The 14,641-nt window shown below is 37.9% G+C and overlaps 1 protein-coding gene across 2 annotated transcripts in view; it reads right to left on the bottom strand.

Moving 5' to 3' along the window:
• Positions 1–376: 376 nt before the first annotated feature.
• Positions 377–14,641, bottom strand: part of adgre14 (adhesion G protein-coupled receptor E14) — a 53,791-nt gene continuing 39,526 nt past the window's right edge. Inside the window, exons 6-16 of one of the 2 annotated variants that reach the window (XM_021474744.3) lie at positions 12,383–12,460; positions 12,065–12,254; positions 11,486–11,605; positions 9,603–9,784; positions 9,356–9,520; positions 8,070–8,276; positions 2,622–2,854; positions 2,465–2,531; positions 2,292–2,383; positions 2,051–2,213; positions 377–1,163 (exon numbers count right to left, since the gene is read on the bottom strand). In XM_021474744.3, the coding sequence (XP_021330419.2) occupies positions 1,044–1,163; positions 2,051–2,213; positions 2,292–2,383; positions 2,465–2,531; positions 2,622–2,854; positions 8,070–8,276; positions 9,356–9,520; positions 9,603–9,784; positions 11,486–11,605; positions 12,065–12,254; positions 12,383–12,460 (1,617 nt within the window). In that variant the 3' untranslated portion in view covers positions 377–1,043. Of the gene's footprint in view, positions 1,164–2,050; positions 2,214–2,291; positions 2,384–2,464; positions 2,532–2,621; positions 2,855–7,238; positions 8,277–9,355; positions 9,521–9,602; positions 9,785–11,485; positions 11,606–12,064; positions 12,255–12,382; positions 12,461–14,641 lie in introns of those variants that run through there. The other variant, XM_073945036.1, reaches the window with a different exon arrangement.

Raw genomic sequence — 14,641 nt, 5'->3', positions numbered from 1 at the left:
CGCATAGGATCTTTATACTTATACTATACTATAGAAAAGTGTGCTGTTATCTCACTGCACTTACACAGAACTTTGCGGGTTGAAATCCAAAGCGTTACCAAAGTTTCTTCAAAGGCAGCGGTGTGAAAAACACTTTTTTGCACCTTCATCTTACACCTGATTGCAACATACGGCTTATGAAAATGGATTTCATAAGTTTATCGCTTTTACTTTCCTTCAGCTTCTTTGCTCAGGGTTATGAAAACATGCGATGACACACACACACACACACACACACACACACACACACATATATATATATATATTAAATTAAAATGTAACTTTCTTTAGCAATAAAGAACTGAACCTGGATGAAAACGCAGCAATACTATTGGTTATGAAAAGAGACTTTATGCTTTATGTTAGTCACATACTTATTTTTCATGTTGAAATTAAGTAATACTGTTTGCATGTACAATGTAATAGGGCCTGGACAGGGTTTGGGATACTTGCGACAAAGCAGTCATACAAGTTTCATCAATATTAAAAATTTTCTATAATTTTAAAAACTGCTTTAAATTTACAGTAAGAGAAAGAGTTACATATATAGCCACACACACACACACACACACACACACACACACACATATATATATATATATATATATATATATATATATATATATATATATATATATATATATATATATATATGTAGCCAAAGCAAAGTCATTTTCAGTATAATTCTGTTTAAATAATTCTACAATCCAGAACATTTAAAAACTGTTGTTACAGCAAAAAAGGAAAAAAAAGAAAGAAAGTATATATTATAAAAAACACTGTATTTTTTTTTCCATAAGTCAATAGCAAAGTTTGGATTGTGTGATGCTATGTTAAGATATGGGCTATTTTTGATGTTTTTAAGAAAAAAATTTGATTCAATAAGATGATTTGATATCACAACAATGCTTTCTATAAAATCAACAATATATTATATGTGTTAAAAAATGCTATATAGGGAAAGTCATAGCTGTCACGCTTAATATGCAAATAATGATAGAACGTCACTTCATTTGCAGACCGTGAATTGTACTGTCCTCAGTGTTTTCTGAGGACCAGTTGAAGTTCTTGGGTTTTAGTCCAGAGTAAAGAGATGTGAAGAGCTTCCTGTACTCTTGCCTGATCTGGAAAAAAACGAGAGATTATTTAAACCTCTAGCTAAACATACTCATGTTTTATTTTTCAACTGATTACTTTCTGTAGATAAATTTACAAACACGGCAAAATAGCAAAATCCCTGATAGCACATGTACAACATGGAAATGTCTATTTGATGTTTGTTTTTATATCCAGAAGATGTATTGAACAGAGCATTTGCTCATAAGCAAAATGTCTATTTGATGCCCATTTCTTTTTTTTTTTTACATTAAATATATGTTTAGAACGTCTTTAAAAATTGAAATATTCATACTGTCATTGAGTAAATAAATAAGATTATTTAAACCTCTGGCTTAACATATTTATATATTATGGTCACACTTTACAATAAGGTTCATTAGTTAATCTTAATTAATGCATTTACTAACATGATCAAACAATGAACAATGCATTTAACACCGTATTTGTTCATATTAGTTAATGTTAGTTAATGAAAATACAGTAGTTCATTGTTAGTTCATGTTAACTCATGGTGCATTAACTAATGTTAACAAGCATGGACTTGGTTGTTAATAATGCATTAGTAAATGTTCGATTATGATTAATAAATGTGTGTTGTTCATGATTATTTCATTTTAGTAAATGCATTAACCAATGAACCTTATTGTAAAGTGTTACCTATATTATTTATTATTCTGAAAGACTTATCAGAGTACTTGCTCATCTGCAAAAGACATTTTGAATTTTTAATATTTACACAGGAGACCTTTTACAGATGTTTATTAGCCATTTGAGCACAGCAGATATCCAGACCAAATTATCCTTAAAATTCATCTTGCAGACATACTTGTGCTACCTGGCATAGGTTTAATATAATGTGAGAGATAACTCTGTTGTGAGAGTGATTTCTGACCCCTTTATTGAGGACGCAGTAGATGAGGAAGATGAAGGTTCCCTGCTGGGAGTTCAAGATCAGAAATAGGATCTCCAGCACTTTACTGCTATTAGTGAAGAAACCCAGAATCCAGGAGCAACCGAGAACCACAAACTGAGCCAGGGTTTTAAACATTACAATCCTACAGAGGAATCAAGAGTTAATATATATTGTCCACATCATATTAACTATAGAATGATCAAATCATAATGTTTGTTACTTGGTTTGATTCAGCTGTGAAACGTCAGCGTTCAGTTTTTTGAAGGCTGACTTTAAACTGAACCCGATGCTGATGAAGAGTATTACGTTTAACTGCAGAGTAAAACAAAACTGTATTAATCACATTGTTTTCCTTATAAATAAAAGTCATGTTACAAAAATAAAGAGGTTTACAGCTATTATGATGGTAACAGGTCCCAAAAAACTCCAGATGAAGCCTTTATGCATTTGAATCCAGCATCTGTTTGGAGAAGGATGCAGTCAAATGAACACTGAACACAAACATGGATGATGAAGATGTTGGGAATTAAATCAGTCGAAGTAAACTCACTTTTCACTGCCGTAGCCGTTGGGAACCACTGCAGCAGAAATGCTCACCACAACCAGAGCAACTGCATATCCAATCACACACAGCAATTTATTGCGAAGCACATTCTTCATTTGAGAGCTGATCTGGGAGAGGTTCTTTACACAGATAAAGAGCAGCACAGCTTCAATGAACATCCACACAAACCCGGAGAGAAAGAGGAAGTGCAGAAGGCCGGATATCAGCATGCACAACACCTGAAGAACAAGAGAGATGATTTTTATTAAAGTCAGCATGAAATCAAACTTTATAGTGTTTATTTTGCTAGCTCATATTGATATTCATAAGGTGAATAATTAATTCATGCAAGTTAATCCACTGAAAAAACAAAACAAAAAAAAGTTGTTTTGATCTTCAAAGTTTGACCATTTGCTTCTGCATTTGGAGTGTTGGTCCTTCTCTGTTGACATCAAATAGAAGATTTCCATAGCAACTTATTCTCCTATGGGGTATGTTTTCCCCTCTTTTTTTTTATATCAGATACTAATGATTGTAGAAGTATATTTGACAACAGGTTTGTACTGAAATTTGTAGATGACACGGTCATTGTGAGTCTCCTGGTAAATGAGGAGAATCTTTTTTTGCTGTGCAAATTAAAGTCCTAATTTAAATATTCCATAGACCAAAGATATGATAACAGACTTTTGAAAAGCCATTACCAAAATGCCATTACTGTTTTACCTATTATCAATAATTAGAGGGACACTGAACACGTGAATGGCGAGTACAGATATTTGGGTATGGTAATTGATTGTACTGAAGTACATTCTGAAGTTAACAATGAAGACATTTGCAAAGAGATCAAACATCGCTTGTTTTTGTTAAGGAAAATTAACTATTTTCATGTATGCTTGGTGTTGATGAGGAACACATGACATAAGAATAATGGTAACAATGATTTATTATGAAAATAGACAAATAGAATAGAATAAAAACAATACCAATAAAAGGCCCAAACCCAATTCTAATTTTGTACCCCTACCCCTTCCCCTTGGCCCTTAAAACTAAATGTGTAGGGGAAGGACAGCACTACAGCACCTGCTCATGTCATCAAAATCTCTTGCTTCATACGAGATCAGACAATCGCGACTGCTGTAGTTATTCCAGTTGTTTTATTTTTTGGTATTTATCTTCAAAAAATTACTGAAGGCAACGATATCATGTTATTATAAAGATTAAATGTGACAATATAATCATAATACTGTGCATTTAACACAGATGCCATATTCATCTATGTAAACACACCAAAAACAACATTAACATTATAGCAGACACTGTAAAAAGCCCATTCTCAGCCACTTTTCTGACAGGCTATTCGAGTGTCAGAATGCTATGGGTCTGCTATACAGGAGTTTATATCGCACAATTTATCGTTTTTTATTTTAGCGTTTTTTTTTTAAGCATGAAGGTAAAACATGAAAAATACTAATTTGTGGATCTCCTTCTTTCCGGGTGTAACTCCTGCCGTTGTGGCTGGTGTATCCTGTGAAATTTTCTTACCCCCCTTGGTTTTGAGTGTGGTCTTGAAAAATCTTTGTTCGAAGGGCTATAGAGAATCGGGACACCCCTGCCTCTTCACAGAAATGCACAAAACGAGGGGTAAGGGGAAGAGCTAAGGGGTAGAATTGGGATTGGGCCAAAGTTTCAATATAATATGTAGTGCAAAAATACGAGAGTGGTGCAATGAAGCGTAAAAAAAATAGCATCAACCATTTTTAAGTCAGTGCTCAAATGTCCAGTTTTTGGTTAATCATGCTGGGTTACTGCTACTACTCAGCACCTGCACCAGCTGGCCGAGTGTGCTGAGGAAGGCCTGATTGACGCTTGATGTCTGCTCCATGTGTAGACCAGGTAATTCAGCCTCATGTCGTCTTGCCTCACAGGATCCTCCAGCATCATTTCAAATCACTGGTCAAGGCAGTCCTCCATCCTCTCCAGCTATTCCTGATGCCTTTCATTAGATGCCTGTAATTCTGCCAGAGCTGCAGCAACATCCTTTCACCCTTCCTCTTGCCTTCAATGCAAAAAAGACAGGAATGTTGGCTGTTAAAAAAAAAACAGTTTTACCTTTGCAATGTGACTATTAGTGCAGTTATATACGGAAGATTATACGGATAGTTTTTAAGTCTTACCAAATGGTACACAAAGACGTTCATTTTGAGGTGAAGCTGGTTGTAAAGGTGTCGGTGTTGAGGTCCTGGAGGCCGAACTGGAACTCTCAGTCGTACACACGGACAACCTCTCATCAATTCCATCTGTGCTTTTCAGCAGGCTGCAAGGGTCTTCAGCTGAATAGATACATGATCATGTTAATTTCATAATACAGGCACACACACAGCTCTTACAACATAGCGCATGTCTTTGGACTTGTGGGGGAAACCGGAGCCCCCGGAGGAAACCCATGCTTACATGGGAAGAACATGCAAACTCCACACAGAAATGCCAACTGACACAGCCGAGGCTCGAACCAGTGCACTTTTTGCAGTAAGGCAATTGTGCTACCCAATGCGCCACCGTGAGGCCCTAGAAAGTACTTAATAAGTACTTATTGGTTTTAAAGCCTATCCAACGAGGCGGACTACAAATTAGCTTTATAATAATATTACACACAAAATGGGCGATAACTGGCTGGTTAGCAAACAATCAACAGATAATATGCTTGCTCTTAAGTTAAACATAGAAAGTGAATATTCCTAAGAGCTTTTGTTTGATTTATCAACTTACCAGAAGAGTCCATCAAAGACTCCAACAGAGCGGTGGCCGTATCGATGCCGTTGCTTCTCCTCAAACTTGCTGGTCTGTGTCCATAGATTGTATCCAGGGTTTCGAACCACTTCCAGTTATTACGGTTCACACCACTTCTGTGGTTACGACCTTATATTTGATGGTAGACACATAGCAGCTTCTTGCATTCTAAACAAAACTGAACGGCCGTCCGCTGGAACCCTTCGAAAAACATTTTCATTTCTCACCATGCCATCAAGTTCCAATTGCACTCTCTCTTCGCCTATTATGGCCTGGAAGGTTTGCACCTCCCGGGTCGATTGCAGTGCGCAGACATTGTTTGTTCTATTGTTTCTGCTGTGTTTTTAAAAATGGCGATGCTTCCTGTGTTGTTTCTTGTCTTTGTCGCACGCACAAGTGACGAATCTCTGTAACCAATCAGCAATCAGCTGTGCGTGTAGCTCCACCTTTTGGTACCCTTTTCTTGTGCTAGGTACCCTTTCAAAAGGGTGCCAAAAGGTTCGCTTTTAAGTACCCTTTGACAGTTGAAACAGCCACAAATGCGTACTGAGCCAAACCCTACCATTTCGTACCACTCAGTGGAAACGGGCCATTTGTTCCACTTTGCAGACTCATGGGTGTACCGGTCTAGAAAGGAGATGTGTTAAATGCAATGTTGGTGCATTGCTATTTTAAGGAATTGAAAAAGACTGCACCATTGACCAAACAAAGGCTGCTTTAATGTCCAGCACTGAGCGCGTTAGTTATGCACTTATGCAGGTCCAAGCGCTTACACATTGCTTAATACACAGGACGTACAGCAATACACAAATATCTTTACATACGAAAAAAAAAAAAAAAAAACTATTATTTTCTACATGGATATAATGCCTATCTATGCCTTCGTCATGCCGGGGGGCTTTTTCCGTTTATTCATGACAATTTGCAATTGTATAATGTTATTATTAGCAGTATTGTTTATTATATGCATATTTATATTTGTTTTGATAAAAACAAGTTTAGATTTGTCCACCTGTCGGGTTTTGGAAACGTCTGCATCACCATAAGGGGCATAAGAATAGGATGTGAGTTTGGATATAACTCGTTTTTTTTTTTACCACACTTTGTTAATATTGTTCATTTATTTGTTTGCTGGAAATTAGAACTGAATTTAGAAATAGTTTTAAAACTAATATTTGCACTTAACAAACAAAATGATGTGGGCTAATGGTAGAGGTGTGAACCTATACTGGTCTCACAGTTCGGTTCGGTTACGATTATCATGCCATCGATTCGGTTCAATTTGATATTTTGGTGCATCACGGTGCATTGACGATGCTTTCCATATATAGTGTTATATTTTAGGGGGGAGGCTATAACATGTTGTCTGTATAAATGTCGAGCGAAAAAAAGAAAGACAGCTGTGAAACATAACCAGCTTTGTCTTTCTGTAGGAAACACACTTTAGATCCTTTTAGGGTAAGAGGTTTTTGAGTTATTGCCGTCTATAACTGAATGTGTGTCAGGAAAATCGAAAACAAAACCAACTGAAGCACGCTCATTTGTGGCACCCCCCTGGATGTACAGTGCCCTTAGCATTTGCCTATGGTGCCTATGCCACAGGCCGGCCCTGAGTTGGCTGAGTGTTGTAAATACCAGCGCTCACCTCCCTCACAACAGAGCGCATATGAGATAAATGACGTCAGTACATTATAACCGGTTATGATTATTACTGAATCGATACCGAATTGTCCGCGTCTGCATCGCAGTGCACCATAGAAACAATTAATTTTGACACCCCTAGCTAATGGATAGGGAGTAAAGAGTAAAAGTAAAGAGAAAGTAAAGAAGCCAAATGGAGGAGGTTCATTCTTTATTCTCACACTGCAGAAGGATTGTTTCACTTTTCACGTTTTCTCGCAGTTTTTCCACTTACAAAGTCTGTCATTTGCGTTTCACTTTTAGCAAATTGCTTATCACCTTGCATACTTGTAAATGGTAAATTAATACTTTATTTTACAAGACAGTATTCTTTATTCCCTAATCATATTCTACACCCTAAAAAATGTTTTAAACTTAAAAAAAGCGAGTAACTTTGTTGTCTTAAAAGTCACAAGTTGACTTTACTTTAAAAAAAGAAAAAAAAAAGAGTACATTTTTTGTAACTTGTAACTTTTATGCTTAACTTAATTTGTATAATTATTCACTCACACATGTAAATAACAAATGCGCCATGGAATGGCGATGCAATTGACTCTTAAAGTGATTGTGAGATGAGACTCTGATTGGTTTAATACATGTTATGCTCAAAACACACCCATAACTCATTAAGAGAACAAGCACAACCCTGTCAGACCATGCGCCAGGCCACAGAGCATATTTTTCTGTCCTTAAAACAGCAAATGTGGATTTGGACATGCCCTTAATGCTTTTGCGCTATGTGCTTTAGATCGTTAAAATATAGCCCAACGACTGCATCCAATAACTTAACCTAACTGTATATGTATCTCCTTAACCATGCCCCTTTAGTTTGCAATGAGGGAAGGATGTGCAAATGAAAGCCCTCCTCCCAATATTTTGTTTCAATTGGAAGTATATCAACACACTGAAATAAAAGTCTCAGCATCTTTTGGTTCACACAGACTTTAAAGTTTCTGCTGAGCTGAAGGGTTTCTTCTTCATTCTCACCTTTTGACGGCGAATGAGGCTAAGGAACTGTTGTGTGAGCAGAAACAGAAGGTGAGCCAACAGCAGACTGATGCAGATGTTGATTCGGGCCACATTATTCACTCCAGGACTCCACTGACAACGAGTAAAGGTCAACAAGGCCAAACTGAAGAACAGCAGCCCCACGATCACACACACCACATTCAGCACATTCAGCAAAGAGTCGCTCTGAGAAAACACGTCAGAGAACACAAGTGCCAAATTCAATTAATTTCAATTCCAAAACCTTATTGTCTATCCTAAATGGGGTTAGAAAATTATCTTAAGGCAAAGACTCACACACAGCAATACATGTACAACAGAAAAATAAAATAAAATATAAAACAACCAAAAAAAAACATTTACAAATGTATTTTTAAAACCCTATTCAAAATCAACAGTGGCGGTTAGAAAAAAAAAAAAAAAAAACTTATGCTTGGCCTTTTTCATCTAAGTGACTTTATATATTTAACCTGATTGGAGTAACAGAAAGGAACTATGTAGCAGAGTCTTCTGCAATTATGGAGGCTTTTTCAATAGTATTTGGACTTGGATTTGCAAGCTGACACTGCATATCACAGACATGTATTGTCAGAAACAATGCAGAGACGTCACTGTGAGGGGTAGGGTTAGGGGTGGGATTAGGTGTGTGCATTAAAAGCATTGTTTATTAATTCAGCTCAGCTTGCAACTGCACCCAGTCAGCGTCCAGAAACCTCTCGGCTTAAAAAAAAATCTCTACAGTAAGGTATTTGTCTCTCAGCAATTATTTTACTCACTACATTTACAGCTCTTAGAGAGAGAGAGAGAGAGAGAGAGAGAGAGAGAGAGACTGAGAGAGAGAGGAGAGAGAAAGAGCGAGAGAGAGAGAGGAGAAAGAGAAGAGAGAGAGAGTTAAACATGGCTACAATAGTAAGGTTTAATTTAGTTTTTTTTTTTTTGTTCATTTATTTCACAACAAGGGGCAGTGTACATTAATTAACATTCCTCAAGAAAGTAAATGTATCCAAATTAGCCCAAAAGCTATTATTTTTTTATTATTATTATTGGTCTTCTGCTTGCCTAATCTTATAAGCCTATGAACCAATAAAAAGAGAAATTAAAATAAGAACGTAAACGAAATGAGTGATTTGTATGCAACAATCAAAATGTCCTTCTTACTATTAAAACTCCTCAGATTTTTCAACAAACGTAAATGTTGCTGAGCCTTTTTAAAAACCTGTGCTTTTTCAAATCTGTACTGCTCTTCAGCCCTCATGTTCTCATACCTCTGGTGGATGACTGCGGGTTTGCATGATGAGAGCGAATGTGGACAGATGAACACAGGAACACACAGTGAAGCTTCTGTTGGTGTTTAACACAGAACAACCATCTACAATCCACTTGCTGATATTCCAGTAAACACAGGAAAAAGAACCGCTGGGGTCAAACTCCTGAAAGAAGAACCATCAAGAAAATATTATGAGTTAATATTAGATGTTTTCAGATGCTAAGAAACACACTTCTGTCTCTCACTCTGATGTGTCTGAAGGTGAAGTTGACTGGTTTGCTGAGTGCAGTGTTGGTTGTTTTGGGAAGAGTCACTGAGATCACAGAGGACATCATGGTGTTAACTGTATCATTTGTTGCGTTGAAGAAGTCGGCCTTTAGTAGATTCTCCATTGTGTTGTAGCCCAAAAAAATCACAGCAGCTGATCCTGTGGGATAGAATTAGATGCATAAATGCAAACAACAACAACAAAAAAAAGCTGTAAAGCAGGGATGCCCAATCCTGTTCATGGAGATCTATCTTTCAGCAGAGATCAGCTGCAACCTTGATCAAGCACACCTGTCTTTATTTACCAAGTGCTCCTTCAGATCCTACTTAGGCCTTGTCCACACATACATAGGTATTTTTAAAACCACTGTTTCTCAAAGGACTAACCCTCACCCACAAAATGTAAATACCTCGAAATGAAACTATTAAAAAACAAATACTTTGTTATTTACCTACTGCATAAGAGCAAAAAAAAAAAAAAAAAAAGACTAAAATAATATAAAACCTATTTACAGGCAATTTTAAGGCCTATATTTTTTCTTATTTAATTCATTCATTTTCTTTTCAGCTTAGTCCCTTTAATAATCTGGGCTCCCCATTGCGCCACCGTGCTGCCTTAGTCAGGTCAGTTTGCTTTTATTTATTTAGCTAAATATAAAAAAACTGGTATTTTTTTTTTATAAAAAATAAGTATAATTTATCTTCAATCTTTGGAAAAAAAGCTACCACACTGTCATGATCACCAGCGATCTAGCCTGTGCAGATCTCTGGAGAACTATATATCTTCACTGAACTGGAGTACAAATATTATTATGCACCTCACAGACAGTTCCTGGTTCCCTCTGATTACTCACACACAGCCTGAACCTCACGATGAATTAATTTCCACACGTGAACTGTGTCCCAAATAGCACAGTATACACTATGTACTTCTGCATTTACACACTCAACAGCATAATATATGAATGTAGTGTCATCCCAAATGAAACATGAGAATTTCAAACCGTTTCCCTGATCGTGTTTGACGGTCGACAGATTAGTAAAATAAATGACCAGACTACCAAATAATAGCTGCCACGCGTATAACCACATTCACCATCGGAAGGCTGTATAATCACTCTTAAAGGAAAATTTTGTTGTCTCAATCCAAAATAAATAAAGTAATTCAACATCAGTGCCCGAAAGCTCGGCCCCTTCTGCTACGTGAGCGAAGTAGTGGCTGTTGAGTGCATGAAGTGTCAGACAGTCCACACCATATCACCGGTTGAATAAATGCGTCATGTAAATATTTGAAGTGCACTTTTTAGAGTTTTCAGTGCGAATAGAGCATAAGATTGCAATTTGGGATGCACCTATACACTTTGCTGAGTCTTGTTTCTTTTTGAACTATCACGTAAGCATTATCCTTGTCTTGTATTCCCATGTTTTTGACCTTTGTTTTGTTTATCCTTCTGGTTGTTTCGCCGCCTGACCTGACCATTTGATTTCCTTTTTGCTCCTGTTTGCCCCTATTTTAACCATTGCCTGTCTGACTAAGCTCTTCAATAAACTGCACGTTGATCCTCACCTCTGTTGTCCCAGACCCTTATGTGACACACACATTCTGGAGCAGTGTTAGGCCAAATGCTTTTCTGTTTGACCACATGAGAAATCATTCAATAATTTTTCTTTGGCTTAGTTCATTATTTATTAGAGGTCCACCAGGGTAAACTCTCTTTATAGAATCCATGTAGATGTGGATATGGCCTTAATTGGTTTAGGTTTGTTTGATCAGGGGTAGAGCAAGATTTCAAGCATCCCTGCTGCATTTGTATTTAATACATATTTATTCACATTTTAATTCATACAGAACTTCACATACGTGTTCCATTGTTGTTATTGGCGATGCCAATGAGATCGATGTCAATAGAGCAATTTCTTGTGTGTAGTCGAGGGATTTCATCTAAAGTGACATGTGGTCCAACCATGAAGACTCGTCCCTCTGATTAAAAACAAACAAGAAGTCATGAGCCACTTTACTATAATTGTGCTTGTCTATTAATAAATAAAAATGTCTATTTTCTATAAATAAGCATTTTACACTATATAGAAAAATAAACTTTCAGATCTCAGAACATCAAAAGACCAATGCTTTACATTGGACATTGAAAAACTGAAGCACTGCGACATTTTTTTAAAGGAAAAATTTATATACTTATCTAATTATAACAATAATAAATATTTTTTAAGAAGTATGAGTCATGTTTTCATTTTCCATGGTTTTTGAGGTTGAATTCATCACTGACCACCTTGACATTTGTCTAATTTGATGTGATAGACAATTATCTAGTTGTTGAAGATTAATTTGAAGTTGTTTATCACCTTCGATCCAACATTGATCAGGAAATAATGTATGACCTCGTACTCATCTTGTAAAATAAATAACAGTGTCTTCACTTACCTACATCAGCAAGAGTAAAACTGACATTGGCACTTGTGTCTGTCTGCTTCACTAATGTAGACATGAGTTCCTCGTTGTTTATCAACACACGGTTTCCATATGAGGTCAGTTCATTTGGGTTGGCTGATGATGATGACATATGAATATTTACTGCAGCATCGAGGACCATACTTAAAAGGCTGGTCACCGTCTAAATTATTAATCAAATAAATAAAGTTACATGTAAATGTCAAGAGAACCAATAAGACAAAGATTTGCAAGTCATTATATAATTGACACATGTTTGATTGTTTTCTTATTTGTCTTCTGAAGACTTACATCTAAAGAAAGCTCTTCATCTTTAATGTTCTCAGTCTGCTCAAGAAGATTTTCAAGACATACTTTAGCAGTATGATTCTGAAATCACAATAGGAAATGCAGAATTTGATGATTTTGATCATGTTTATATATAAAATTAAGGTAATTTAATCATTGGTTAAATAGTGGGCACAATAAGTATTAAAAAACTTCACCATTTTTCTTAGAAAACACATTTCTGAAGGTTCTGTTGAAATGAAATTTACCCTGGATGTTGGCAACAACTAAAGAACCCATAAATGCAAAAAATAAAGCTAAAAACTTAGAGGGAAAATGTGCTTAATGCATTATAAAGCTTAAAGAATTGACAAGAAATCGGTACTCAATATCAGCTGCAAAAATCCTGATCGGAGCATCGATAGCTTTGACCCAACTTGGCTGTCAGAGCAGCAATACTTCCCCTGGCTGTACAAGACTGATCTTGGTAAGTAAGTAAATTCACCCTTAGGAAAAAGAAGTATACTTATACTTTATTTACAAAGTAGTTAAGCCTAAGATACCCAGCAAAGACAAAAGCTGCATACTTTGTGAAAAAAAAGATATAAAAATACCATTAATTTTTAGCTTGTGCAGTTAAAATAATCGTTCAGTTTTTTTTACGGCTTTCATTAAAAGAAACAAATTAACACCATGACTCATTGTGTCGGTGTCAGTCTGAAACGTCCAGGTTACGTACGTAACCCATGTTCCCCGAATAGGGAACGGAGATGTGTATCTGTATTAACAGACTTTAGGAGTGCTTTAGATGACCAATCATTTCTGAAGATATAAAAACGGGTCAATGAAATGCCAATTGAATTGGCGGAGCTTAGCTCCACAGCTGAAACTGATGAGACAATTAGGGCTATATCAATCAGCTGTGTGAGTTAGCGCGTCAGAGTTTTGCCTGCTGAAGACCTGATCGCTCAGCTCCCAGCTGGAGACTCAGGTGCTGTGGCAGTGAAGACACATGTCTCCGTTCCCTATTCGTGGAACGTGGGTTACGTACGTAACCTGGACGTTCCCCTTCATATGGGAACTTTGACGTGTGTCTGTATAAACAGACTTTGGGAGACTGTATGGAAAGCGCCACAGCAACCAAGCCCGTCACGCTCCTGATGTGTAGTTTGCCAAACCAAAGCATGAGCGCACTGACATCACCAAGAGCGCAACCTTCCAACATCCCCTTGGCCCAACATATTACCATTACATGGGAATATTGTTTAATGTTAACCGGAGGTCGTAAGCGTGCTTTTACCTAGCTAATATAGACTAGGGATTTTTGGAAATACGACAGTATGTTGGGAAAGCATCAGTCCCCGCAGGGGGAGGACGCGGCGGAGACCACCTGCTACCCAGAAGGGGAGACCTGATGGTAAGGAGGCATATGGACTAGCCCTAATGAGGGGGAGTGCTACATATGATAAGCTGGTTAGTGGTTAGGGAAGACACAGGACCGCCGAATAAGGGGGATCACACCGTGGTAATAATGCATATGGCATCACCAAGTGGGGATGCACATAGCTGGCACCGATCCTCAATATGCGTGTAGACCAATGGATGTACCAATTGCACACCGAGCCATGCATTCAACACCGCTGCTGAGTCTATGATGGGGACCTCTGAGGAACTCCCTAGGGTTCGCCTGAGAAGGGAAACTTACTGGCAGAGTAGAATAAAGCGCACGCATCTTCGGGTTAGGGAGCATGGCGCAGCAAGCATTTGTGACACCGAGCTTGATCCCCCCCCCCCCCCCCCCACCCAAATGACTGGGGTTACCCAATAACCGGGAGGAAACTGGCTCCACTCAAAGATTATAGAACCTCGCGAATGTGTTAGGTGTCGCCAAACCCGCAGCTCTGCAGATATCTGTGAGAGGGGCGCCGCGTAATAATGCCCATGAAGAAGTGACACCTCTTGTAGAGTGCGCTCTCACGTTAGGAGGGCGCGGCTTGCCCTGGCATTGATAAGCGCGGGCGATGGTATCAACTAACCAGTGGGCCAACCTCTGTTTTGATACGGCACTTCCCTTCTGCCTACCACCATAACAGATAAAGAGCTGTCCTCTAGCCTGAGAGATGGTGTTAAGTATTGCGGGCGGTAAGTCACCAAAGTCTTCCGCGCTCTGCCTATGGACCACACGTGGAGGTTCCAGAGATCTGGGCATGGGTGCCAGATGGTGCCCTGTCCCTGAGAGAGGAGGTCCTCGCTTATGGGAATCCGCCAAGAAGGGGCCGCGAC

The sequence above is a fragment of the Danio rerio genome, chromosome 3 (genome assembly GCF_049306965.1).
Source record: "Danio rerio strain Tuebingen ecotype United States chromosome 3, GRCz12tu, whole genome shotgun sequence".
Classification (NCBI taxonomy): Eukaryota; Metazoa; Chordata; class Actinopteri; order Cypriniformes; family Danionidae; genus Danio; species Danio rerio.
The sequence above is the reverse complement of the archived record's forward strand: the minus strand, read 5'-3'. Positions and strand labels throughout refer to the sequence as shown.